This window comes from Amblyomma maculatum, chromosome 2 (genome assembly GCF_055883805.1).
Source record: "Amblyomma maculatum isolate TAMU_Amacu chromosome 2, ASM5588380v1, whole genome shotgun sequence".
In the NCBI taxonomy this organism is placed as follows: Eukaryota; Metazoa; Arthropoda; class Arachnida; order Ixodida; family Ixodidae; genus Amblyomma; species Amblyomma maculatum.
This window is the reverse complement of record NC_139345.1, coordinates 71,715,975-71,743,884: the sequence shown is the minus strand read 5'-3', so window position 1 is coordinate 71,743,884 and position 27,910 is coordinate 71,715,975. Positions and strand designations below refer to the sequence as shown.

Here is a 27,910-nt window from a genome sequence, read left to right as displayed (position 1 = left end):
ATGGTATAATAACCGGTGGAATCATTTGCAAAGACCTTAAGTGCCCAAGAGAACAAGCCCTCACGGGTTGTGGCAAAAATATTCACAGGACTGGAATTTACAGCAGACTCGCTAAAAGATGAATTTGAAAGAACTATGAAAATGTGATCAGAGAAGCCTAAAAAAAACTATATGCACGCCACTTATCACTGCAAACCTCACATTAACAAGTTGCTTAGAAGGTTTTTACCAGTTTCTGCCTGATAAGTCAACGAACTTTTATAAGACTATGATAGTGAGACTGCAAGGACGGAAAGAAGTCACATCTTCATGTACCCATGTTCCTTTGCTGTAGTTTACTGGCAACAAAATAAACTGAAATCCTCGATCACTGCTAAACCTTGCATGAAAAACGTCAATTCACTACCCTACAGCTATAAAGTAAATAAGCAGGCATGGACGATGCGAGAGTTTTTCAGCGAATTGTTCATTAAGCTGGATGACCAGTCGAGGAGAGAAGGTAAGAGCACTCTTTTGCTCACAGATAACTGGTCTGTGCACGCTGTCGATGTACACCTTACGAATGTGCCAACAACATACTGTTGCTCAAACCTCTCAATCAAGAGGTTAAAAAGTGCATCAAAATAACTTTTAGAAAGCATCTTGCACAGAAACTGTTGATTAACCTTTATTTTGGACTTCCGACCGCAATCAATATCTGTCAAGCGGCACAAACTATAAATTAGCCGTGGTGGAACGTAAAGACCTCCACCATCCAGAACTGTTGGAGGTAAGTAGGCCTTTTAATATCGCCCTTTCGTACAGTATTAAATGACTACGACTGCGCAAGATAATTGTGAAATGAAGTCACCGAAAAGCTCCCCTTGGACTCATCACCAACTTCCGATGACTATGTAGAGTCTGACAATGCAGCCCTGACATCAGCAGCGCTAACTGTAAAAAAACGTAACCAGCTTCTGTGACACAAACTGCAACAAAGAGAATGCACTGTGTGACGATGACACTGATTCGCTACCCGTGGACCAAGCTGACGCGAATGTTCTGGCACCCTCGACAAGATTCGTACCTTCATCTGTCATTGTGACGATGCGCTATGCACAAGCAAACTGAGTACATAGAAATGTTTCTCCTGGAGTGCTTGTGCCACACTTGCTGAGAAAAAAAAAGTCAGATTTCCTCAAATGAATTAGCAATAACGTCTCATTGCCTTCCTGTCTGAAACTCGCCTTGCCTGAACGTGCGCCTTTCATTAAGGTAGTGCATTTTCATTACCCGGCGCAATTACTAGCTTTAGTTAGTCAGTCCTCCCCTATTACAATATTTCATTATAACAATCGGTTCTTGGAAGCCCTACAAAATATGATATAACAAGATTTCACTGTCAGTGTGCCCTAACAAAAGGTTGCATGAAAACAAAAAAAGGACCTTTCAGTGAGAGTATAACCGCAAACTAGGCATTTATCATGAAGTGAACTGGAAAATGACAGAAAAAAAAACAATCAAGCTCACACACACTACTTGAAAATGGTGAGGGTCTAGCTTTTTGTGCACTGAGACAACAGGCCGGCGTAAATGTGCCCTGGCTTTTTCGCATCGGCGATAAAAACTGCATCCGAAATGAGCACGCTTCACAAGACTTCTGAATGGAGGTCTAGAATAGCTATCTTGCTGGGGTGAGCTAGTTGTGCAGACGACTGTCATGGAGTTTTCTTTCCTCGAAAAAGCCATATGGATGCTCCAAGAGTGCCACTACACAGTCTCCACAGTTTGCGGTTGCTGCGAAAGTTCAGCTTAACCGACGCACGCACCGAGCATTTTATCTGAAGTGGATTTTTCTTTAGTGTGTATCCTATGTGAAACCAACCAAATGGACTCATGTTTATCTTACCTACAATTCACCTCCACTTAGGAGCTTCTGCACAAGTTATGTATACGCTCACATTGGAGGACTATATGAAAATAAGTACTAATTTTCTGCATAGTTTTGATCTCAAAAACATCTGCAGAAGACAAGACTGGTTTAATTATTTGTTAATTATTTGCAACTAGTTGTGTAGGTTACCATAAATAAAATCTCCCTGGATAATAAATTAGTCGCCATTAAATGACTTTGGCTGCTGTCAGGTTTTAGCAGATCACAGTATTTCATTAAGTGGGCCATTGAATGAAGAAGAAACTGGCCTATTTAATGACACATCAAAAACAAATCTGCTTCCATCAATGGTCAGTGCACAGCAGAAACAAGACCTAGGTAGCTCAAGACACGAAGTTGTTGCATAATGCAGTAGCAAGAATGCATCAACACTACACTAAATTACAAAATGTCATCGCCTTGAAGGAAATTTGCACTGTCCCTGGCTCTTGCCATGCAAAGAGCTATGCCAAACCAGATAAAAACGCACGCTTACAGATATCTCGTCATGTCCTCGATGTCAACGAGCATGGAGTCCTGCTCCATGTGAAGGTCATCCCTCTCCAGCAAAAATTTAACCAGGTCTTCATTGTGGCCTGAAAAAGAGCACGAAAATAAGAAAGACATACTATTTAAAAAAAAAAAATGCACACCACGGCTATCACTGTGACTTTGGCAACAAGCAAAAACAGTTCTATTGTAAGCTGTATACAAAATATAGTACTGTTTATCAAATCAAATGCAATCGCCCAAAATAACATTTCCAGTGCCCTGCAGATTCAATACAGTAAGACTGATCAATGGTGTAATCTGGACTAAATGGTAGCACTTTACAGTTTACACAGCACAGAAACAAAGAGCACATGGCAAGAGCACCGACTCACAACTGGTTTTATTATGGAAAGAAATGTCCCCTATATGCTCATCCTACCTTCAAAAACCATTATGGTCCTTACTCGGCAAATATAAAGACCAGATAACATGTAATCTTTACCTTTTAGTTACCGAATTCATAGTAAAAGATATTTGCATTAGAGCTGTGCATGGGCCGAGTTCTGAGCCTGAGCCTGGCCTCGGACCCTATGCTACAGACCCAAGACCTGCCGGCCCTGTGCTAAGACCCTACCTGGCCTAAGCTGTTATAATTGCAGCCGAAGCGATGACGAAGAAAGAAATAATTTGAGAATGATGATTTTATATTTAAAACCTTGACAGGCTAAGTTCCCAAGCTTAGGATGGCAAATTTTTGTAGGTCACATAGAGGCACAGTATGAAAGAGCACTGAACAAGGGTTGAGGGGGAGCTTCAGTTTGCAAGCCAAGCCAATGTTTCGACAAGGGGACTTGTCTTCAGGCGTAGCACATACATAGAATTATCACTAAGTATATATAACGTTATAATGTATGTAATGTCTATGGGACACTTAACCCTTTCACTGTCACGAACGTACCGGTACGTTTTCGCGCTCCCCCCCCCCCCCCCCCCCCCCCCACAGTGTCACCGACGTACCGGTATGTTCCCTATCTTGCATTCAAAATTTCGCGCCTGAGCACAAAGCTGGCATGCTTGGACAGGCTGCGCCATCTGCCAAATCTTTCTACAAGTTCATATTTTTGCACCCCGTTGTGTTCGTACGTATACACTGAAGAGTATGGAGCGACCGCGCCCACCCCCGCCACCTTCTTTGCTGGGGGGTGCGGTCGCTCCGCGCGCGCTACTCTATAACGCTAAGCGATCATGCGGCGCGCACGTTTCAAGGCGCGTGCGTGCAGTTACGGGTTAAAGGGTTGCTCTGCCATCTGCCACAGGTTTTCTGGTTTTTATTTTTATTCTGTTGGAGTGTCTGCTACGACGCGTCCCGACGAGTCACGTTCAGGGACTCGGACCGTTGCCTCTCTAATAGGTCGACACATGACTCCATCGCTGCTTTCGCTCTTTCTTGCCAAGCCCTTGCTTGCGGCTAGCAGCAGCAAAGGAGGTTGTTTGAGCCTCTTTCCATCTCCCTCTGTCATCTTGATTTCACAACGTGCCATTTATCTTGGTTGTGCGGGTTACCGAAAGTGCGCCCTCCGTGTGCACGGTTACTTTCGGATGGCTGACAGCACGGGACCTTCGACAGCGGACTGCAGCGATGCCTTTCTTGATTATAAATATGAGTCGAGCTCGGATTTGATCTCTCAAGTAGTATCAAACAGTTTTTTCTTATATTACCCTCATTTATCTAGTTTATAATCCGGCTGACAATAATGATGATGTTAATTAACAACACCCGCAGAACAGTGAAATGTGCATATTCCGTTGACTATGTTATTTGTATAGCAATCATAATCAAAAATAAATCGCTATGCTTGTTCCCTGAAACCAAGCAGACACTGGGGGTGCGTCACGGCCAGAAACGCCCGACAGCGAAAGGGTTAAACAGCCAAGAATATTTTGAAATTAGAAAGAGTGCAAAGGATCGCAGCCAGTTTCATTTGCAACAGATTCAAATGCACAGAGAGTGTTATAGACATGGTTGGTTGGTTGGTTGGTTTGTGGGGTTTAACGTCCCAAAGCGACTCAGGCTATGAGAGACGCCGTAGTGGAGGACTCCGGAAATTTCGACCACCTGGGGTTCTTTAACGTGCACTGACATCGCACAGCACACGGGCGCTTTGCTTTTCGCCTCCATCGAAAAGCTGCCGCCGAGGCCGGGATTCGATCCCGCGTCCTTGGGAACAGTAGTCGAGCGCCGTAACCACTGCGCCACCCCGGCGGGGTGAGTGTTATAGACATGATCAACTCTGTTGGTTTAGAATCCCTTCAGGCAAGGCACACTGAAGCAAGGTTGAAATTTTTGTACCTAATATACAACAATCGGATTAAAATAAATGCTCATGATTACATTGGTCGTGCTTCTGCATTTTAATCACGGAGAAATGCTAGAGGAAATGTGAGCATACTCCAATACAGTTAAACTCATTTTTTGTTAAAACAATCATACAGTGGAATGAACTGCCGATGTGTGTAGTGAACAGCCCGAATGTAGAAATATTTATTGATAACTTGAGAGCCTTTTGCAAGGAAACCTTTGTTTCTTTTTTTGCATCACCTGTTTGCTTTTATATGAAGCTCGCGTATATTTTGTTGTACCTTTTTTTACTTCTATTGCTCACCCCTGATTGGAGTCAAAAGACTCCGCAGTATTACTAGATAAATAAATATACTAAAACAAGCTATGCATTGATAAAGGCCTGAGGCCTCTGCAGCTCCCTTGGAGCATGAATACGGCAGCGCTGAAGTTTCTTTCACTGCTATAACTTCTGGCTGGAATGGCTAACACGTTCTTAGCAAGAAGAGCAAATTCTGTATACACGCCTCCCTTGCTTCTCCAAAGGCTTGCTGGCTCTTAATTCTGAGCGAGGAGTTGATTATGTGGCCAAGTAATTGGTGAACTCATCTTGCTCGCTGCATGCCTTTCACGGTGGCGACAAGGAGCACCACCACATCACTGCCTGGACTGAGCAATGACAAGGAAACTCTAGCACTGCGGATGCTCTGACTATAGGAGTTATGCACTACTTCGGCCGAAGCTATGTCAAGGCCAAAACCAAGCCACAACAGAGACGCATGAGGTGACAGCATGTCGCAAATCTCAAAAAGGATAACGTCTTCATTCATAGAGAGGGCATGTGGTGAACACACAGACCAAAAAGGGGGAAGAACTTGGGTGCTTTTGCATTGGGAAGATGCAGGAAAACACTCAATTCTGTGCATTCAACACTACTAGCGCATTATGGCCCTATTTATGCTTTTGCAAAAGTCGCGTGTAGTCAGGGTCAGTGCACCCACCCAAGATAAATATACCCTGGAACGGGCCCGGCCCCGAGCCAAATGACTTCCAAGTGGCCCGAGCCTGACCCACGAGCCGAACCGGGTATGGGCTTTTCTGGCTGACCCGAGCTCGTGCACCCCTCTAGTTTGCATAGTGAACCATTAGTAACAGCAAGACAGATTAACTATTTACCCAGAAAGACCGCGTAGCCCCTCTCATGAGTATGCACGAAGGCAAAGAATGGTTTTTCAGTTTCGTTCGATTCATGTGTATTATAGGCAGAGGCGGGCAATCTCGTAAGGTTCCATTCAAATCTGATCATGCAAAAAAAAAGTAAAGATGCTAAAGGTAAGCCACCCATGCCAACATCCTAAAGATGTTTACCAGCCAGTGAGTGGGCACCATCTATTCTTAAAGTTTGGGAAGCCACTCATTCTCCTTTTGGCAGCCAAATCACACCTGGAATTTTAAGCACCTTAGATAAATCTTTAGAATATGATGACACTTCCCCTGTCTCGTTTGGCAAAAGGAAAGTTAAGAGTTTATGCCCCAACTTACTGCTTTTCTATTTTCATCTAATGTTTCAGCGTGAAAGCGAGCTAGCATGTAGTGTTTTTAGATGCTACAAATGCGTCTAATCTACACTCTGCACTTAAAGATGTAGAAAAGTGCCAAGAGCAATGACAAGCAGAGACAAATATTTTGTTTGTACAACCTTCAAGGAAAGAAATGTTCAGTCTCAAAGTGCAGCAAATTGTTTACCAAAACAGCAACACATACATCATAAATAAGCACCCTATTTACTCACATAATGACAACAATTTTATAGTGAAAATTTTACGGGTGCCTCATCTGAATAAAATATTTATAAAAATTATTTTTTACTGTCTAAGCAGCAGAAGCATTTATAACAAATTAAATATAGTAAACAAGGAAAAATAAACCAAACAACTTACGCTCTCACATAAAAAGGTAAAGTGCAAAGTGTGGAGTTTAACGTCGTGAAGCGACATTAAACAGAGGAGGCAACACTAAGTGATAGTTTTGTCCGCGACCCTTTCCCCCTGCATTTAACCACAGAACAGAGCAGCAGAGCTGGGGGAAGTTACATGCCCACTAGAAAACCAGTGGGGACTGGGCGGCAAGGACACTGCATTATCTGTTGAACACATTCACAAACAAAAGAAATGGAGTAATGCTCTTAACTTTTGAATGCAGAAGTCTGCCTTCCCACAAACCAGTAACCCTTCTGTGCAGCCATTGTCAAGGAAAGAAATCTCCCCATTGCATCACCACTATTCACCGAACAGTTCCCCCTTTTGTGATGCTAAAACCAATAAAACCAATTGATATTGGTGCTTATGTAATTTATGAGCAAATAGAAATGACCACAGCAGACCTCTCTCAGCCGTTAGGCGCCCTGCTTGATTTGCACTGCGTGGAAGTAAAATTATGTTTCCCAAGATTGTCAACTAGGAATATGATGTCACTGCCCGTAAAGCAAGTTTTACATCTCTAAGCTTTTAAACTAAGTGCCCTGACTGAAGCATAAAGAAAAAGATAATGAAATCGCACATATTTAAAAGACACCGCTTATTACAAGAGGTCCAAGGCATACTCACTCTCAATCTGTGAGTGAAGGTCGTTGACGATCACCTGCAGCTGCGCAACATTCATGTCATTCAGCAACTGTCGGCTTAGCCGATGGCGGCTGTCTGGGAAGGATATGCCAACCTGCAGCACAAAATGGCAACGCATGCGAGGGCTCAAGTCAGGTTGCCAAGTCTAGTTAGTCCTACTGGCAACTAAGAAAGTTGGGTTGGCTATAGAAGAAGACTCAAATGACAGATGTGGACAGGAGATCCATTCATGCAATTTCCCACGCATCCAGGTCTGTGCCAGAGGTCACATCACACTGTTGTATGTTTGCTGAAGAAATGACAACCCATTTCATACAGTCATATGCCAATATATCCCGTTGAGATGAATTCTGTTTGCAGAGAGCCAGTTCTTTAACTTTATGGATAACAGTTTAATGACAGCCTTGCTACACGTGTCTACGCTCAGAGGACTCCCCATTCTTTGGCCTCCTCTTGAAGTTACCAGCCCAGCCAACTCATTGGGCTATGTATGTCTTCTGTGTCCGCAAGTAGTCAAGGCATACTAAAGTGTAGAGACATGAAAGAGTTGGCTGCAAAAATAAGGAGGCTTTCAGTTTCGTAAATTAATAAAAAGCAAGGAAAAAGTAGTCTGCTGGCCTATCCTGATGTCAGGAAAACAGGTAAACATGAAATATTTCCACAGGGTAACCTGTCATAACCAGACACTGCAAAATAGTGCATGAAATCGGTTAAACCTACATTCCGTATTATCTAAGGGCTGCACTTTCTTGCAGCCCAACCATGTAATACTATCGTACTATACAGGAGATTGGTTTGAAACAACTTTTCCTACAGTCCTTGGTGCAGTGTTTATAGCTTGCAAACACCAAGACTTTCATAGCGAAACACACTTTGGCTGTGTTTAATTAGTTCCCAATAATCAAAGAGAGGGCCTCCTTTAAGGATTTTATGCTTCGAGAAAGCAGACCAGAGTTGCATGAGCACTCACAATGTCTGCAATGGGCGATTTCTTCTTCTGCTGTCGCTCCACTTCCATCTGCATGCGTGCCATCTCCTTGGCCTGCGCCAGCGCTGCCCTTGCTTCAGCTTGGAGCCGTGCCTGGCGGGTGGCAAAGTCCTCGCCGTTCCACCGCTCCGGCTCCTTCTTGGCCTCGCCACCGTCGCCATCGACTTTTTTCTGCCGCCAGCTCTTGCGCCGGTTAAAGAAGAATGACGGCCGCTTGGGGGCTGCTTCCTCTTGCGCACCTCGCCTGGTAGCAGGACTCGCACTTTGGCTTGGCTTTGTGCTGGTCTGCAATGACCGTAAAGTTCCCAAATATTGAAACACCAATGAAGAGCTAAATGTTACACACTGCAATGTAATAAGAAACCTTTTAATGAGCCCTGTTTTATAACTGCCAATCTTCGGGCTCGTAGGCATCAAAATTTTCCTGAATAAAAATACCACGGTCTAAACCACAACTGTTTGGCTTCTATCTTTCAGGCTTCAATGCACGAAGTTTTTGCTAGCATTTGCTTTTTACCAAGTTAATGCGCACAAATTTGCGATGGTTCTGCCATGTTTAATTTAACTACCATAGAACAGAAATAAACATAATTTTGGACAAAGAACAAAAAAAGAAAAAGCTGCCCTTTACAGGAGCGTCTGTAAAATGAGAAATGTTGCAAGACCCCAGCAGCAGATTTTACGAAACTCTTAGCAGATCGCATAACAGCCCAATAATTAATCACTGACTTCACATTGTGTCTCAAGTTTCTGACAGTTTATTTGCTCTCTGTGACAATGGCAAATAAAAAAGGCAGTGCTGCAGCTTTCCACTATGTTTTCAATGACACTGATCAGCTCAGGATGGGCAAAATTAGATAAAACAGTCAAACTTATACCACAAAAGGTCCAACCTGTTTCGGAAACTGGAAGGCCAAGTAGCAAGACTACAAATGTTAGCTAAAGTTTTTCTGTTTCACTATATTTTTCATGCTATCTCATTTCAATCTTCTTTTTTATATATCCTTGTGCAATGTTGACACAATTTTGACGCTGCTCAATCCCAGATTAAAACAAGGTGCTCATGCGCAAATTGTCTCGATGTGGGAGTTATTGTTGGATGCCACACACAGAGTCCAGAGCCCACAGCTTAGGCTATCAGACTATGGCTTGCTTTGGTTTGTAGGATTTAACATCCCACGGAGAGACAGGCTATGAGATGCCGTAGTCTACGAAGGGCTTAAGAAATTTCGACAACCTGGGGTTCCTTAACGTGCACTGACATCGCACAGCACATGGGCACCTTGCTTTTCACCTCTATCGAAAAGCTACCGCCGACGCAGGAATTCGATTCCGCGGCCTTGGGTCCAGCAGTCGAGCGTCGTAACCACTAAGCCACCACGGGGGGCTATTATGGCTTTGATCTCTCCACATGGTTGAGTTTTCAGCATACAGCTCAAGCTATCAAGACATTTCTCCCTCTACACATGCCTACCATTGTAGCTAGTAAGCCATTTCTTTTTTATATGACACTCATCTGTCATGTTAGCTAGTAAAATAAGTTCTTGGTCAAAGGAGTATAGAAAATTTTTGGTTTAGTGTTTCATTTCCTGTTATGATGCGTAAGACATTAATATACATTGATCATCACGTGGCGGTCATTAACTACTGTTAAATAATTTAAAATTGAATTTATTTTCTGACATGTTCTAACTTCAACTGCAGAGCGATAGCTCTGATGTCAAAGGTAGGTATAGATAATTTGATCCAAAAAAATTAAAAAGCATTAAATTGGCTGCTTCCTTGTTTTAATTGACAACTATGCTCAAGCCAGCTTGCCTCAAAGACCAGAATCACGACTGTAGAAGCAGCGTTTATACAGCAGTTTTCTTCATGCCTCACATGACCGATATTCACCTTTGACATAGCCATCCCTCTACTCTCGACATCAAAGCCGAGAAACACATGAGAGAAGAAATTCAATTATAAATAATTAAGCCGTTACTGGCGGACGCCATAAAGAGATCAATACATTATAATGCTGCACACATCATTACAAAGAAGACAACATGGCAACCGAAAACCGATGTCTATGCCTTTGTAAGAAAGCCTGGACAGGCCAACATAAGAAAATTGCAGGTGAAGTACTATTATTTTATAAGGCAACATGTTTTGAATTCATTCTCCTTTACTTCTGCTTTCTGTAAAGGAATAAAAATTCTCAAGCATGGCAAAACGATCTGGCCATCTCTTTACAAGCAATTCCAGAATATGTCCAGATAATTATAAAGAATTCCAGTGGCCATTAAAATTTTTGTTACTGCACCGCTCACCTGTAGCAGGGAGACGTCAGAGCCTGCATTCAGAAGTCCATTTGGGAGCCCGACAGAAGAAGTGCTGGCATTCCCTTGTTGACCTACAGCCTGTCGGCTACTGCCATCTTCTTGGGGCTGCGCTGTCGCTCCAGCCAACTCTAAAGAGTCCAGTTCAGCAGCGGTCTCATTCATAAAGCAGATCTGCAAATTCTTGCTTTCTTGCAACCTGACAGCCAGACTGGGTTTCCGGCTGGCGCGCTCGATTCCAAAGGACTCTTCCACGTCAGTGTCCATGGCCAGCTTCTGTCGAATGGCCTCACGGTCATTGCGTCTCTGCATGGGAGGGAGATTACACAAACATGAGTTGTCAGCGCAGAAATGTAGAATGTAGTGTCTCGCTAAAACTATGGTTGGACCCAACTTAAGTCTGCAACGAACCTCTGCCCACACTTATGAATGCAACACAGTGTTCCTATGTAACATCCTTGTAGCATGTCATTAGAAATATTTTGTTGCCTACAAAGAAGCTAACATAAGAAGGAAGTATAAGTGCAAGACTTTATTTTCTTGGTTTGTTCACTAGAAACAAACATTGCAATATTATTTTCATTTCTGACAGTGATCGCAGGTTATTGGAGTAAAATAACACTGATGCTGATGTCACTTTATGTAGATCATCCCCTTTATATTGGGTCGCTGCTGGCTTAAAACTGCGAAGAGCTGCACTTTGCAAGCCTGGGCAGTTGCCAAATGCCGATTTATTAAGCTGTATTGCACTAGGAAGTCTACACCTAGAGTAATCAGGAGATTTTTTTTACACAATTCGACAAAATGCAGATCATAAGTGTAGTGCATGAACCTTTGCAAGCTGCAATTTGTTTCCTGAGGCTATGTGTGAAGTATGCAGCAAAAGATATGACTAAAGGATGCCTTTAGATTACCATAAAAGTGTGGATTAAGGTTCTCAGCTCTATCCAAAAGAAAGCACACCTCTATTCAGCCTTTGTCATCCACCATACCTCTGCATACTATGACACAATGCCAAGTAGTGAAGTGACAACACAATGGGTTTGACAGGAGCTTGACAGCCAGCCCTTTGTTGGGCAAACTTTTGTCTCAGAACGAGAATAAAACCTTGACAATGACAAAGTAGACTGCTATCCTCAGCAGGTGCACTGCGAAATGAATGTGACCACTATACTGAAGAAGCTCGAGCAGCATATGGCTACTGTATAACTAAGAAGCCTTGACAGAATTAGTGACTGTTGCCAAACACAAAAAGAACAAATATGAAGGCGATCAGCAAGAATTAAAAAAACTGACTAAAGAGTATTTAGTTAAGCATGTAACTATAATGCTCTCCATGGTGAACATCACATCAAGCACTAAGTGCTAATTCAAAATACAGCTCCAGGCTCACTTCACAAGTGTCACAACACATGCTTTGTACAAGTTTTAGATAAATATACATCAGAAGTATTAGAGTTATATGCGCTCCTATAATGAAGATACATGAAAATTACTAGATTTACGAGCCATTAAAAAGTGACTTTTCCCAGTGTAGACGCACAAAATTTCTTTAAATCAACAGGGCACACAGAAGGTATCTTCTGGTATGGAAAAGTACACAAGCGGGTCAACTCAAGCAGCCGAATTTTACGTGAACTGTCGACTCACGAATGCTAAACACTTTCGGCGGCTTCGGGCGGTCCAAACGACACGGTGTTTTTTAAGACTCCATGACGGCCACTCCCACAATAGCCATGGAGTTTAAGCGATTGTTTTCATCAACAACAAATACCCTTCTAGGTTACGGGCTAAAAGAAAAAAAAATAGCCTAAAATTCTTGAAAAATCTGCCAGCGCAATTTTTTCTCAGCAATTTTTCGTGAGCTAGAAACTTCGCTGGTTACCTCAACAGAATCGGCGTCGCCAAGGAGCTGCACGATGTTGTCAAAAAAGTTCCATTCGTTTTCGTTTTGACTTTTTTCCACTTCTGCCCGCTTAGGCTCCTCGCGCTCTTCCTCTGAAGTGTCCTCGTCGTCAGAATAAGCACAGTTCGAAGGAGGATCCAGCTCGAGATTCCTCGAGCTCATGCCCGAGCCACCATAGTCGTGCTGACGGATCACGTCGTAACGCATACTGGCTGGCAGAAAAGATCTACCGGTGTCGATTTTGTTCCAAACACCACCAAAAACGCTCTTCATTGTGCCGCTGTGCGCGATGAATAGCAAGAATGACAAATTTTCCTACCGGGTGGAGAAACTTGATGTGTAACCAAACTCAAGTCACATACGATTAGAAAGCGGGATACTTGTGTTGAAACACGACGCCAGCCAGGTGCGTGGGATTAGGTAATGGTACGAAGTCCCGCGGAGTCTGTGTAGCGGTCGGCTTGAGGCATTTCTTCCAACGAGTTGCACAGCGAAGTCTGAAGCTCGTCGTCGGCAAGGATTAAGGGCCAGGAATCCAGAGAAAGAAGCCGTCGTGGGTCAAAAGGTCATGGGTTTGACAAGTGGGCGTCAACGAGTCGAGGTCGTTCTACTCGGGCGAACTCGCGGACGGGACCGCTGGGCGGCATCGTGCGATACGGCGATACAGTCGGTAAACTTTCGACTGTTTTCATTCAGCAAGCTGATCCAAAACAAAAAACAACGGCACGAACGCGTCGCTTTATCTTCAAAAGCACGAACACTGACAGCGTGGTATAATGAAAGTTACGTTGTTTAAGTTATCCGCGAACAAAAGAAACTTGCAAAAGCGTCAGTGGCGTCACTGCTGGGCTGGCACCGCGCATGAGCAAAAACTTGCGAGCCTTACGCCATCTGTTGAAAGTCCGTGAAGCCAAAAGGACGCTGGATCGTGCACTACCCACGAGAGGGACAACGGGGCAAGATTGCGCGAAAATTAAACGCGTGTGTCCAGCACACCGTGCCGAAGTTCGGGATAGCATTTCATCTGAACTCCACTATGAGCCTGGCGTCACCATGGCGAAGGTTAGGTAAGAAGCACTAAAATTGATTTGCAACTTGAATAGAATTTCATCTTAGAGAAGGTCATTCAAGTAAAAAGGAAAGTTGCAACCCTCCGCCATTACACGGGATGCGTGTGATAATCGCTCACTTTGATATGCCGGTTTTCAGCCAGCACTCAAAGTCCCGACCATAAACAATCTGGCACATTCTGTCATTCTAAACTTTTATTCCGTTCATAAACAAAAAAAAGTTTGCTTCATTCATACACGAGAGAAAAAGGAGCACTTGTTTTAGGCATCAAGCAGTGCTCAATCTTTGACTGGTAGCCATGCATTATCTACTCTGATGCATCAAATAAAAGGAACATCCCGTTGCGTACTACTCTTGCAAACTTCTGAAGCATGAAACACTGCCATCACAGAGCGATAATGAGGCCCGAAACGAGTTTGATCGCCGAAGCGTGTTTCGTATTATAACGGCCGTGGCTGTACATGATCAATAATGAGGCATAAAAAGGCAGGATACCATACGGGTACGGTTAAGTTAAGCAAGTAAGATAAATTATATAGCAGTCTAATATTTCGCAACGATGTCGTTGCTGGTACATACGCTAGAGCTGCAGTTTGGTATTCTGCGCCATGTACCTGTACTCTTTATATGCACGTGTGCGTGTCAACGGTGCGCAAAAGAATTTAATTTTTAGGGGAAAGTGACAAAATGGAAATTAAGCAGTGAATATATATATATATATATATATATATATATATATATATATATATATATATATATATATATATATATATATATATATATATATATATATATATACACTACAACTGTTAATGATGCAATCTAAATATATTCGTTACTTAATAAACATCTCGTTTTCGAAACGGTGTTATGATTTTCGCCGTTAGAACTACCGGTAAACACATCATAACTTTTAACAACTCCAGACGTGGCGGCCTCTAAGCAACTTGTTCGTCAGTAAGAATCTGGCGATTCAAAAGAATACATTTTAGATAATTAATACTCCTTTTTTATACTACGATGTGAGTAGAATATCGTTTGAGTATTCTCCTAAAGAACGTCTTACTGCCTTTTCATGTTGTCAGCAGTGAAAACCATCCAAATTAGCTCTGTCCGGCGCGGCGAACAACATATTTTAACTAGTCTACTGCGCCATAAGGAAACGACGACAATGTCGAACATTAACATGCCCTCTGTATCACAAGTGGAGAGACGTATGTACATGTTACGAGACGAACAGTAAAGGACGGGCATTTAATCAAAGAAAAGCTATCGAAACCGGACAGCACATTCAAAGTATCGACGCATAGCACGCACAATTCGCTCACCTCCTCGTTGTCTTCCCACTCTTCTTCATCGGAAGAATCGCTGTCAACGTCGGCGAAGCAAATTTGGTACATCGACGACACATAGACAGCATCGCTCAGGATTCCACGTAACTCCTCGGGGTTTCTCTTTGACCTGGGAGGCGAATCCTTCCGTTCCAAGTCGGGCTGGAGTCCTTCCACACAGATCAAGGGCACAGGGTCCTGAGAGGTCATTGTCGCCGTCTCCGCCGGCGGTCCGAATCCCATGGCGAGCGAATGAACGCGCGCGGAACGCCTGCCAACGCGGACAGAATCGAGGAGACGGGAAGGAGCTCGCTGGCCTTATCGTCGTCGCCCGACACGCTGCGAGAGCTTCGCCGCGCAGAAAACGGGCATGTGTCACACGAGTGATAGATGCACGCCAGTCAACAGGCTGCAGTTGTGTGGGCGACAACAGCGGCGGGGGCCTCTTACGCAGGTACTGACATCCTGAAGAGTCAGCTTCCCTAAGAGGGCACGGCAGTCAAGAGGTGAAGTGCTGTCGGGAAGCTATATAGCCTCCGTAACTCCTTTTGTTGACACTGGCGGACGACTCGGGACGACGGATGTTTGCCAGTAATTAGAGCAGGCCGACGATGATTCACAGGACGCCGCAAAACTCTGGGAACTCCCGGGACAATCACAGCTGTCAGTAGCGGCCGTCTCCGTCGGGTCTCATACGAATTGCTCTCTGCTGGGTTATTTTCACGTGGAGAGGAAGGTGGGGCTCACAGTTCTGGCGCTGAGATCTGTTGGCTCGCACTGGGCGCAAAAGACACGCGAACCATAGGTCGTAGGACAGCGAGCATCTTCCGGGAAGACGGCTTGTTGTTTTATTACCTCGAAGAACTTTTACGGGTCTTCATTTCCTTCCAGGCTAAATGGGCCAATTCGCCGTTGTGCCGTGCGCGGTCGATGCGACAGTCCGGCTTCGAAGAAGGCTGCCCAGCCGCTCCGATGCTATTGAGAGGTCTCGGTCAGTCCACGCTTTTGCAAACACCAAACACGGCTTCGTGCTGGAGAGTCAGAATCGAACTATTTGCGAAGCTAGTCGTCGCACAAGAAGCAGAAACAAAGCTTTGCCGGAAATTGGACGCCACGGCCGGCGGCAGCCTTCCGCTGCCGTACACAGCGGCCTTCAGCGCACCACGCCTCCAAGCACCCCAACGTCACATCCGTCCTGTTGCGTCGCAACACCGACAACACCACCACACCGGGCGCAAGCGCCTCCACATTCAAGGCTGTGGAAGTCGACAGCGCCGAATAACGCAGCGCACTGCCACAGCCTGCAAAGACTGGGAGAAGGCTGGCGAACGCACGGGAGTCAAAGTTTTTTCGACGGCTTGACTGATCAGCGGCAGACGTGGCCCTGGAAGAAAGCGCGCTGCTGATGTGAATCACGTGCGGAGCGACGGAGCGAGAGATGGTCCGGAGAGGAAGGCTGCCGCGCGGCGAAAGTTGCCGGCGATTGCAAACGCAGCGCTCGGCCGCCCAGCGCACGACTCGGGGGTCTCACCCCCGCAGCAACCAAGCAGCACGCATAGCTCACTTTCTCCCCCATCTTCTCCGCGATGGCGGGCTGCAGCAGCGTTAGCAGCGGCAGCAGCCTTGGCTTCTCTCCAAGAGGGCCAAACACAAAACCGCGCGGACTCTTCAATTGGACGAAGACGCGCCCGACTGATGAAAGGAAAGCGCTCGAAATGGGAAGGACTGCTACATGGAAGCGACCCTCTCTCACTCGCTCACTTCCATCCCAGAAATTCGAGCCCTAGGACTGTTCTTTTTTTTTTTTTTTTTTTCCCCGTCAAGTTAAGAGACGTGGAAAGGAGGGTGACGACGCAGCACGTGGGACTGGCACGTGCTGAAAGACAGCATGCTTTCGTCGTCTTCTCCGGAGAACGAGGTGTCAAGGCCGTTCTGCACCATGGGACGTCGAGCTCAGGATACTGATAACTGAGTAGACGACGTCTCCAGATGTGCGTGAAGATCGGCCGGTTTTGGTTAGCAAAGAGCGCTAAAGCCACTGCTCGCTGCTGCAGTGATTAGCGAGCCGTGCTCGAGTTTGCTAAGGCACGGGAGTACAGTTTTGGATTGAAGGAGGTGGGCAGACGTTCTCTGCAGCGCTCCAAAATACTTACAACGCGTTACATGCATTGGAATGCAGTGTTAAACACTTATGAATCGGGGCGTGTTGACAAAGTTCGTTATTTTCTACGCTGGATTTATGCTGAAAGAAAACTGTACATGGCCCAATGACTGAAGCGAGCGATCTGTTTTACACAATGCCACGGAACTCGATTTACGTTAAGGCGCTCAACTCTTACATTTTTAATTTCACTTAACAGTTGGATAATACAGCAGTGGAATAACACTTGTTGTGCATATTTTAACTGAGCGCTGAAGACAAGCAGAAATTCTGGTACCAAATAACCTTCTGGCAATGAATGCATGTACTTCTCAGTCATGGACCTCTTCTGTCTACGTAAATGCAAAACCAAATGGTACTAAATTATGTAGTAAAATATATGATATGGTACTTGTTAATGCCACACCCTACTATCTGAAGACCGTGACTTAAGTTCCCCGAGCTATGTTGCTATATACACGCTGAACGCCTCTTCAAGATGTGTCCGTAATAACACGCTGTCTGTGTGTCCAAACAACGACTGTTAGCAGTTAATCCTTTCGGCATCATGTCATTCACGGGCACCGAACCAATGAGTGTCGTTCTCCAGCGCACGCTGGCGAAAGCGTTAAACTGGGTCCAGATGTTTGCGTTGCCGAATCCTCATCTGGCATGGCTCCGTCAGAATGAAGATGCAATTTGATGGATGTAGATGAGAGGGAAGAACAACACGATAGGACCATTTGTTTAACCTACACCAGCTACACCAGTGCAGAAAAATCCATTGTAGGTATAGGAGATTTCCTACACTGGTGTAGCTGATGAAGGTTAAACAAATGACCCTTTTGATTGAATAGCAGTTTGCATAGAATGTACAGACGAACGAGGTAAGTTGACAGACGGATACCAACGGTTAATTTTTGGATGGCACTGCGACTGCGGCCAAATAATGTTTATGTAAACCAAACAGGGCCTTTTTTTCTAGGTCAGCATTGAACTAACTATATAAACGCTCACTACGAAACAGCTTGGTACATCATAAAACCGACAGCAAAATAATACAAGTGAGAACCAGTCGTATTAAATTTTAGTGATAATTATAGTCACTATGTTATTGTATTTTGGCGTCCCCACTTTATGAAGTCACAAAAAGGGAGTAGAATAAATTCGCAAACGAAAAAAGAAACCCATTATTGTTGCTTATTCATTATCCTTGTAGTACAATTAAATGCAAATCACTAAGGGGTGCTCTCGCGTCGTTTGTCTACTCCCGTGTGCTTGTAATACGTTGTAGGCAATTTTGCTTCCACCTTAGAACTTTTTTTTATTATTATTTCTTATGAAACATCGACAGCGCAAAAAAGAAACATTAATTTGCTCTTCACGGAGCTGCTGGTAAAACAAAGTAAACACTATAGACAAAACTGCGTTAGTGGAATCTACACACTTGAATAATAAAGTTTATTCTCTCTCTATCTCGACACACTTCGCAATGCACGATTGTACTAGGTTTAGTTGAATGCAAAATAAGTCCTCTGAGCGCGCAATGTGAACAAAGAAAGGGTAGTTATGTGCAGTCGCTTAATACCCGTTCGCCACGATTTCGCAGTCAGTCATTTTTCACATGGTGTTATCGTAGACAGGCTCGCCGAACACTCTGAAATAGGGATGCGGGAAGTGCTGTTAAAGCCGCAGTTCAAACCACCCGTTGGGAAGACGTAAGATCAGATTATGAATTTCGGTTTTATTCTTATCGATATCAACTTTCCACCCTATGGCATCACCCATTATGAGATAGCCTACATATATATGGCGGATGAAAATTATGATTTGATCTTCTTCTTTTTTTTTTTTTTATGGCCCAGCGGTACCTCGGCTAAAGAGTCTGAGATCTAAAGAGCCCCCCAGAACAGTCAGCTAAAAACTAAACTGTCATGGTCTGTGCAAACGGGAGTCAAACACCCATTCTATTTTTATGTATTTTTTTGATCGGCAAGGGCACGTCAAGTTTTCCCTACCACCTGAAGCGTAAGACATGCAGAGACGAAGAGTATAAGCAAAAATAAATCGACAGTTAAAGAACAAACCAAACAAACAATTCCCAGTTTCTTATACTTATCCGAACAAAGGGCCCCAAGGACCGGACGAGATGACCGAATGATTCAAGCGCCACCGCATCACATCGGTCCCCGTGGACACACGCGCACGAACAACAACAAGGAAAAATGAACGGATGCGAGACAACACAACGTCGCCTCGAGAGTCCATAGCGCAGCCCACGCCCCGGTTCAAACACGGGAAGCGTTTTTGTGCTCGTGCCGGGACACTCTAGCCGAAACCGTGCGGTGCGCTCTGCTGCGGTCTCCCAAGAGTCTTTCACGGCCGATAAGATAGACGACGGCGGCTCTCGAGCTGTTCGTAGACGGAGCTCCTAACGACCGATAGAAGGCCATAAAAATATCACACCCCCGCAGGGAAAGACGAAGAACGAGGGGGGGGCTCGGCGATGACAACAAAAGAAAGCTTCGTCCCAGATTTCTTGCCAAGGATCCTCGATGCGGCAGCTGCGTGTCGTCGATGTTTGTTTTCGGACGTACCGCAGGTCCACTATGAACGACAATGAGTCGGCATGTATAAGGAGAAAAAAGCTGCGGAGATGATGCGGACGCCCTGAAAGGGATGAGCGTGGACAGCCGACCCGCGAGCTAGGCTGACTTTGCCGACACTTTCATGTTTTATGCATGATTGTGTCCTTCACTCTTAGCAATAGTAACCTTAGCCCTATATGTTAGCGGTTATAGATTTCACGCTTTGATATTTCGGACTTGTGACCATGCAGGAAGAAACTACCTTCTTGTGAATCACCGCGATGTATGTCGAAAATTGCTGCACCAAAAGGCACCGCTCACTTAATTCTCGCTCCCTATTACATAGTTGACGTTGGACGTATATATATATATATATATATATATATATATATATATATATATATATTTAAGAACTATGCAGCATTCTGGCATAAGCTTGACTCTCCTCCGACTGCCGTACCAATAAACTATCTGATATATATTATGTCGTCAATTTCAAGTATACCACCTTCTTTTGTAGCAAGAAAAAGGTAAAAGTTATCTATGGCTGCTCAAACTGTCCTGCTGCATGCGCGTATCCGCACAAATTTGTTTTAAAGAATAACACTCGCAAAACGATTTCACTTTGAAACATGTCACACTATATACAGGCAACTGAAGTGTTCTTCCTCCTTGCAAGGAGAAGCGCTTTTTGTTCTTGATTTTGTACTTGTACTCGATTACTGAGTGACTGGTACGACATCCGTAAGCCACATCCTCTTGTTCTATTTTGGTTAATGTTTGCGCCGCCTCTACTTCCTGAGAGGCGCGCTCTTATCACTTCTCGACCCGAGCATCCCGTTAGTCTTCATTATACTCTTCAGCAGAAAGCACGTCGTAGTACGGACGGTGAGTCACGGAGGACGCCGCAATCTCCTTCTCGACCCCTTTATTTCAAGAAGCGTGGACGCGGTGGCCACGACGCAAACAGAGGAGGTGAGGGGAGAGTCGTCTGTTGGGGACAGTCAAGCGCAGTGGTGACTCGCTCCAAGCTCTCAACGGGCGGAGGGCAAATGGGCTCTATGGCTGGGCGCGGTGTCCGCGCACGCCAACGCGTCGGCGAAGAGGAACGCCGTCGCGCCTTACACGCCCCCGCTGGCGGAGACAGCGACTAAGTGACGCTGGTTGCAATGCGCCGTCGAAACGGACGGAACCTTTGATGGGGGTCCTATTCCGGGACAAGTGACAGACAGGCGGCACCTCACTGTTTCCTTTTGTCTTCTTTTTTTGTTTTTCTAAGACGAAACCGTAGCCGAAGACAGCAGGAGCCAATGGGTAGACTAGTGTACACCCCAAAACACACTCCTGCTCTGAAGAGCGCCCACGGAACAACTTTAGGACTCCTTCCTACAAATAGTGGCGTTGGCAGCTAAGAACATTTTGGGGTCCTTATGAGAGTGGTGACAGAGGACGTGATTTGAACAAAACAGCCAACCGGGAACGAAACAAGAAACGTAGAAGTGTCGAGCCATAGTCAGATCTGTGCTCCAGACAAGACGCCAGCACCCGAGGCTTCAACAGCGGTATACGGAGACCAGCTGTCGCCGTGTCAGGAAAGCTCCAGCTCAGTACAGGATGCCAGTGGAACGCTGATCCAAGGGAACATTGTTACATTTAGGAGAAGCCAGCGAACAAAAACGTCAGTGCAGCACCAATTTCGGAATCTGAATTTCGTGTTGAAAAATAAAGAAATAAAATGAGCGGCAAAAAGTTGTGAGAGGCGGCAAACATGTCTTTGTACAAGCGTTAGTACTAGAATAAATGACCGCAAGTCTTATCAATTACACAAGCAAACTGAATCACAGACATATGCGAGAAATCGTCGACGTTAACGTCTTATTTAAAATCTGGAAAGTGGAGCATTTGCCAGCAGTATTACGTAAAGCTATTGCTTGGCTTACATTACTATTTACACCTCCCTTCAATTCCCTTACTCCTGTACCATATGAAAGCACGCAAAGAACCTTTGCCGAATTATTGCTCAGAGGAACAGACACGTCCCGTGCAGACGCCGCGATAGAGGCAATTAACTAGAAGGGAGCAGTATATATCAACCACGCAACTCGTGATGGTTTGTAACGAGCTTGAATACTCCTATAAATTTGCTGTCAGGGAGTTCCTGTAATAAGCGTTAAACGTTGCCGCTAAGCGAAAGATGAAGTGCCTATTTGTGAGTGACGTGTGAACCCGCCCTGCCAACTAGCTCACGTTTTCAATTATAATTGCGTATAATTCAAGTGTCCATGGGCCTTCACGGCGCGTCTCCGTTTGTAAGAATTACGCCGGTAACTAACTATTCGCAGATGCGACTGTTTATGTGAACATTTTAAGGGCCGGGTACGACTGCGTGCATTCAAGCAATAGGCCTGTATAGCCAAAGTAGAGAGCACCTCAATTATCAATATGTTCAAAATATGGCAGTTGACATTCTGCGCCATCTTTGGAGTAGAGTGGGCAGACAGCTGCGGGCGATGAACCCCGTCTGCCGTTGAATGGAGTTATTTAGTCCCGGCTACTCTGCTCCCCCTCCTTTTGCATGTGGTGCCCCCAGCAAAGCGCAGGGCGTAAGCGAGGATGCATATCCTTCCTTAGTCGCGGTTTATCGCCCTCGGACATGTGCTCTTCGTTTCTGCCGGCGTGCCCTTTCTCGTGTTGCTTCTGGCTAAACAAACAGCCCAAGAGCGATCCCACCCCGTTCGCGCGGTTCGAGAGCCCTTCTTCCTTCCTTCACGGGCTACGGCTTCTCCCATCACGTGAGCCCCACGAGGTCAGCCTAATCGCTGCCGAGAAGGACGGGCAGGCCTCTCGAGTCAGCAAAAGCGACGCTGATTATGGTGGTGCTTAAACCCACCAAAACGACCATGAAGGATTATGATACGCCGCACTTCGCAACTTCGTTTGATCGTGCAGGGATCTACAGTCAGTCATTTTATTACGAAAACAATACTACGATAGCCAAAGCGAGACCTCGGGTGGCAGCAGCTACGCCGTGAAGAGGCGTAACTACGGTCTCCTCATAAAAAAAATCAGCCTGCCATGATATTTCAATTCACGTTACCCCTATGCCACGGGCAGGAGCTGCCAACTCGGGTCGCTCCTTTAATATAGGAGGGTAATATCAGAATCCCCCTGCCAGAACCGTTTGCTTTATTGTTACCCCTACGATAAATGGGCTGGTAGCTTACGCTATCGCGTCATGCCCTTAAAGGATGAGCTTAAGTGTCTAAAATAATGTAGCACCTTACACTGATAGTGCGTGATAGGGGAATATACAGGCAAAAGAAGCTTCCGCTCTTGCTTTCGCAATTAAACTAGGGTTAACCAGAGCTAAATCACAACTATTTTTCCAGCTTTTGCCCCCCCCCCCCCCTCCCCCCCAACCTGTTTATTTGCTTCATCTAATGCGAACGACATAAGAAGGGGATCTCTGCTTGCGCAGATATGCATGTGCTGTTGCTGCCTACCCAGCCGATCGGTATTTCTCTGCCATAAGGACTGAGACGGGAAGCATGCAGTTTTCTTCCTGTTATGGTTTGTTCTTTAGCGAGCGGCAGGTATAGACGGAAAGAAGCCCTTCAACGCCTAGATATACTTGGCACTCATTACCCGGCATTCCTGAACATCGTAATGGATCATATCAGCTGGACATCACCAACTATGGCCTACTGTTGGCTGCTAGCAGCGGTCACTATGCAACTGAGTGGAAATATTTTAGAGGTGAAAAAATTTTCGAAAATTTCGAACAGCGTTCCGGGTACCCGTTTACTCGATCCGCGGAACGAATCAAATACTACGCGATAGAGTATAGGGTTCATTCGGTCGAAAAGCAGCGCGGCCGCCGTACCCCAGGATTGAGATATGGCGTAAAAAAATGTGGTGGAAAAAGCCTGTGGCGCCGGCATGTGGCGGCCCCCGGAACTCTATCTCCATCTGATACGTCGTTGTTAAGACAGATGGTACCTCCGCGTTCTAAGTTTGAAACTGCCTACCGAAATGGAAACTGCGCGTCGATTTTAGTCGATTTCTCGATGCGGAAGCACCTTGGGAGCCATCATTAAGGAGGAACTCAAATGCACCCTTAATTCTTTTGAACGGCTCTGTTTAAAATCATTTAAAACAAATATAGTGGGTTCTGAGCTTTTGAATACATATATAATAATTGCCATGAATTTCGAATAAGGAGAGCTGTATTTTTATTTCACGGATATTCGAAAAAGCCCACACACATCCCATGTGCCACACTGCCGCGACCGGTATGTGCGGGAGGAAGGATCTTTGTCAAATCGGGAGCCCAGGGAGTTGCTTCTGAGGCATGCAGTGTGGCTCGTGATGCATTCGCAGTGTTCCCAATCACCTCAGGTATATGAATCTTTTGTCCTGCCCTCAAGAATGAGTAGGGCTTCCACGAATTCTGAAGGAGCCTCACTACATGGATTGGAACCAACCCTCATGGGATCTAAATTTTCGACAAGCTCTGTGCATACGTGTTCTCAGAGATTAAGCAACGCCGTAGGGCCCGGGCAGATTCAGCAAATCTGATGTGCGGTACCCGATCTTTGAAGTCATGGCTCATACGTATACAGCTCTCACCACCTTCGTGCACTGAGATGCGGTGCTAGTTTAACCCTTTTCGTCATCAGCAGAAAAAAATGTACGTTTGCTGCGCAGATAATTTGAGTGCGTATAGTAAATGTCTTGGCCTTTGTGATGGATCCAATGAAGGTCTCTATTGCGTCTTTCAGGCTACAGCCATCTTAAATCATCAATTCGCTGTTTTGCATGATGGCTCGCTGAATATTAACCCAGTTGTCGAATATTCATACAAGGTACCCGACTCAAATTCGTTTAGATTATTTCACTACTCGGTCCGTATTTGATTCGAGCTGGACAAAACGTAATATTAGCTTATCTCTAGGACGTTTTCATCTGCAATTTATATCTCTATAAAAACAGATAGTGAGGTAAATGATAGGCGATGATAGTATTTATGGCCTGCTCTTCCTAGGTCCTGAATAATGTGACTTAAAAAGGGCTTCATCTGCTAGCACCGACTAGTTATGATGGTTATAGAAAATCTGTGTGCTAAGCATTCCAACTTCCCGCGATAGGATCGCTCGATGATACGAGCTTCGCGTTTTTAACGGGGTGACAAGTGCCTCCAAGGTTATTTTTTTCTTCATATTGCTCCAACCATTCTTTAAAGTGACGGTATTATCTATGCATTCTGATTTGGTCTTGAAATACAGATTTTATGAAGTTTTACGTTCGATCAGTTTTTATTCTTGGCCTTGCATCTTTATGTCCCCTCCCCGATTTCAATCCAGCGATTTTTCAGTTCCTTTTTGCTGACGTCTACCACTGGTTCATTTACATTAGTTTCGCTATCTGTATATTTTTGGGCATCAGGGATAGTGATCGTGCCTGCATCGATATCGGGATGGATATTGGCGCATATTAGTGACTTTTTTAAATTGTTATTGCAGATTTCCCACATAACCCACGTTTGTAATCCCCTTGGTTAAATTTAATTTGTTCGCTTTCGGGTTTGTGAGGTACCATGATCGCGCTTAAATGAGTAGGGCGCGGATCAATTAGGTATAGAGTCCACTTTTTCTCTCTTGAATAAGGCCAGCGCTTACTCTTTGCATCTTTTACCTGTCTTTTCAGTTCAGTTCAGTCATTCAGTCGTGTCCGACTCTTCATGACCCTATGGACCATGTCACGCCACGCTTTCCGGTCTCTCACTATCTTCCTAACATCACATAACTTCATCTGCAGCGCCTCGAGGATGCCATCTAACCATCGCGTTCGCTGCCTACCCCTTCTCCGGCGACCCTCAACCTTTCCCAACATCAAATCTTTCTCCAGCGACTCCTCTCTTCTCATCAGAAGACCAAAGTAGCTGAGCTTTAACTTTAGAATTTGACCCTCCAATGAGCAGTCAGGGTTTATGGTCGACAGTATCGACTGATTTGATTTTCTGGCAGTCCAAGGAACTCTCAAGAGTCTCCGCCAGCACCACAATTCAAACGCGTCAATTCTTCGGCGGTCAGCCTTCTTCACAGTACAACTCTCGCATCCATATATCCCAACTGGAAAGACCATAGCACGAGTTATACGGATCTTGGTTGGCAGACTAATGTCTCTGCTCTTTACTAGGCGGTCAAGGCTAACCATGGCTCTCTTTCCCAGAAGCAGGCGTCTCCTAATTTCATGGCTGCAGTCTCCTTCCGGGGTAATCTTGGAGCCCAAGAAGAGAAAATCTGTCACAGCTTCCACTTCTTGTCCCTTGATGTTCCAGGACTTGATAGGGCAAGACGCCATGATCTTTGTCTTTTTAATGTTCAGTTTAAACCCAAACTTCTCACTCTCTTCTTGTACGCGCATCAGAAGTCTCTTGAGTTCCACTTCACTTTCTCCGCATTGAGAACCTTGTATCTTTCTCTTTCCCTCATAACTTTTGCCATCCTCCTTTCCTCAGCTATTTGCAAAGCCTCTTCAGATAACCAGTTTGCTTTCTTGCATTTCTTTTGCTTTGGAACTACCTCAGTAGCAACTTCTTGTATTATATCACGAACATCAGACCACATCTCTTCAGGCTTTCTGTCTTCTAGATCTAATTCTTGAAATCGATTCCTCACTTTCACAGCATATTCTGATGGAATTTGATCCAGATCATACCTGAAAGGCCTTTTAGTTTTCTGCGTTTTCCTCAATCGAAGCTTAATTTTGGCAACAAGAAGCTGATGATCGGTGCCACAATCGGCCCCAGGCCTTGTTTTTACTGCTTGTATAGCGCTTCTCCATCTCTGCCGGCAAAGAATATAATCGATCTGATTCCTGTACAGACCGTCCGGTGAAGTCCATGTGTACAGGCGCCTCTTGTGCTGTTGAAAATGAGTATTCGCTATGGTCAGGTTGTTTTCGTGACAAAACTCTACTAGCCTCTGCCCAGATTCATTTGGCTCACCAAGACCGAACTTGCCTGTAATTCCGGATATTTCTTCCCTCCCGACCTTAGCATTCCAGTCTCCTATGAGAAAAACGACGTCTGATGATGGAGTGCGGTCTAAAAGACATTGCAGGTCCGCATAAAATCTCTCAACGTCAGCTTCTTCAGCAGTAATGGCTGGTGCATAGACTTGGATAACTTATGTTGAAAGGGTGACCTTGGATCCGAAGTGAAATCATTGGGCCGCTTTTGGGGTTGTATCCTAGCACTGCTTTGCCCATTATTCTGTTTACTATGAGAGCGACCCCATTCCTTCTCTTGGATTCGTGCCCACAATAAAATACATAATGGTCGCCGGAGTTCAATTCTCCCATTCCGGTCCACTTGAGCTCGCTGATACCTAAGATATCAATGTTCAATCTGTCCATTTCTCGCTTGACGACATCCAGTTTACCTTGCGTCATAGATCTTACATTCCATGTTGCTATGTGATATATCTCCTTGCAACATCGGACTTTCCGGTCGCTTCCCGACACATCCACAACTGAGAGTACTTTTGGCTTTAGCCCAGCCGTTTCATTCGTCCTGAAGCTACTAGGAATCGCCCTTTGTTCATTCCAAGTAACATGTGGGACGCCTTCCAACCTAGGAGGCTCATCTTCCGGCGCCATATCATCAATGCTATTGTGACTGGCCATTTGGTTTTCTTGGCAGGTAAAACTGGAGTGGGTTGCCATTACCTTCTCCAGTGAATCACATTTTGTCAGAACTCTCTGCCGTGACCTGTCTATCTTGGGTGGCCCTACACAGCAGAGCTCACGACTTCATCGAGTGTCGCTAGCCCCTCCGCCACGACAAGGCAGTGATCCATGAAGGGGACCTGTCTTTTAGAGCTCTTCAATTCTCAGCCATTGTTACCCATATACTTACTGGTTCAGGTCTGTGCACCGCGTACCGGAAGCGCCGTGCAAGCTAGAAGCGTTTGTGCAGATTTTCTGTGCTTGTGTCCTCTTGTGTCACATAAGTTATAGTGCCTCTCAAGACACGCACACCGGCCGTCACCGAGGCCACAATGCTAGGTCCTTGGCATAGGCTTTCATCAGTACAGAAGGCCGCGGAAATGCTACCTATATAGTATTTTGAAAGCGCAGGCTTCAGTTATCGTTTGTAGAAGCACTGGGGTGTTTGTTTTTTTGTTTGTTTACTGG

General features: G+C 45.1%; 1 protein-coding gene across 1 annotated transcript in view; it reads right to left on the bottom strand.

The window, feature by feature from the left end:
• Window positions 1-27,910, bottom strand: part of Schip1 (Schwannomin interacting protein 1) — a 141,661-nt gene that overhangs the window by 7,163 nt on the left and 106,588 nt on the right. Inside the window, exons 8-11 of the mRNA XM_084592009.1 lie at window positions 10,667-10,981; window positions 8,337-8,639; window positions 7,349-7,460; window positions 2,409-2,508 (exon numbers count right to left, since the gene is read on the bottom strand). Of these exons, the coding sequence (XP_084448135.1) occupies window positions 2,409-2,508; window positions 7,349-7,460; window positions 8,337-8,639; window positions 10,667-10,981 (830 nt within the window). The remainder of the gene's footprint in view (window positions 1-2,408; window positions 2,509-7,348; window positions 7,461-8,336; window positions 8,640-10,666; window positions 10,982-27,910) is intronic.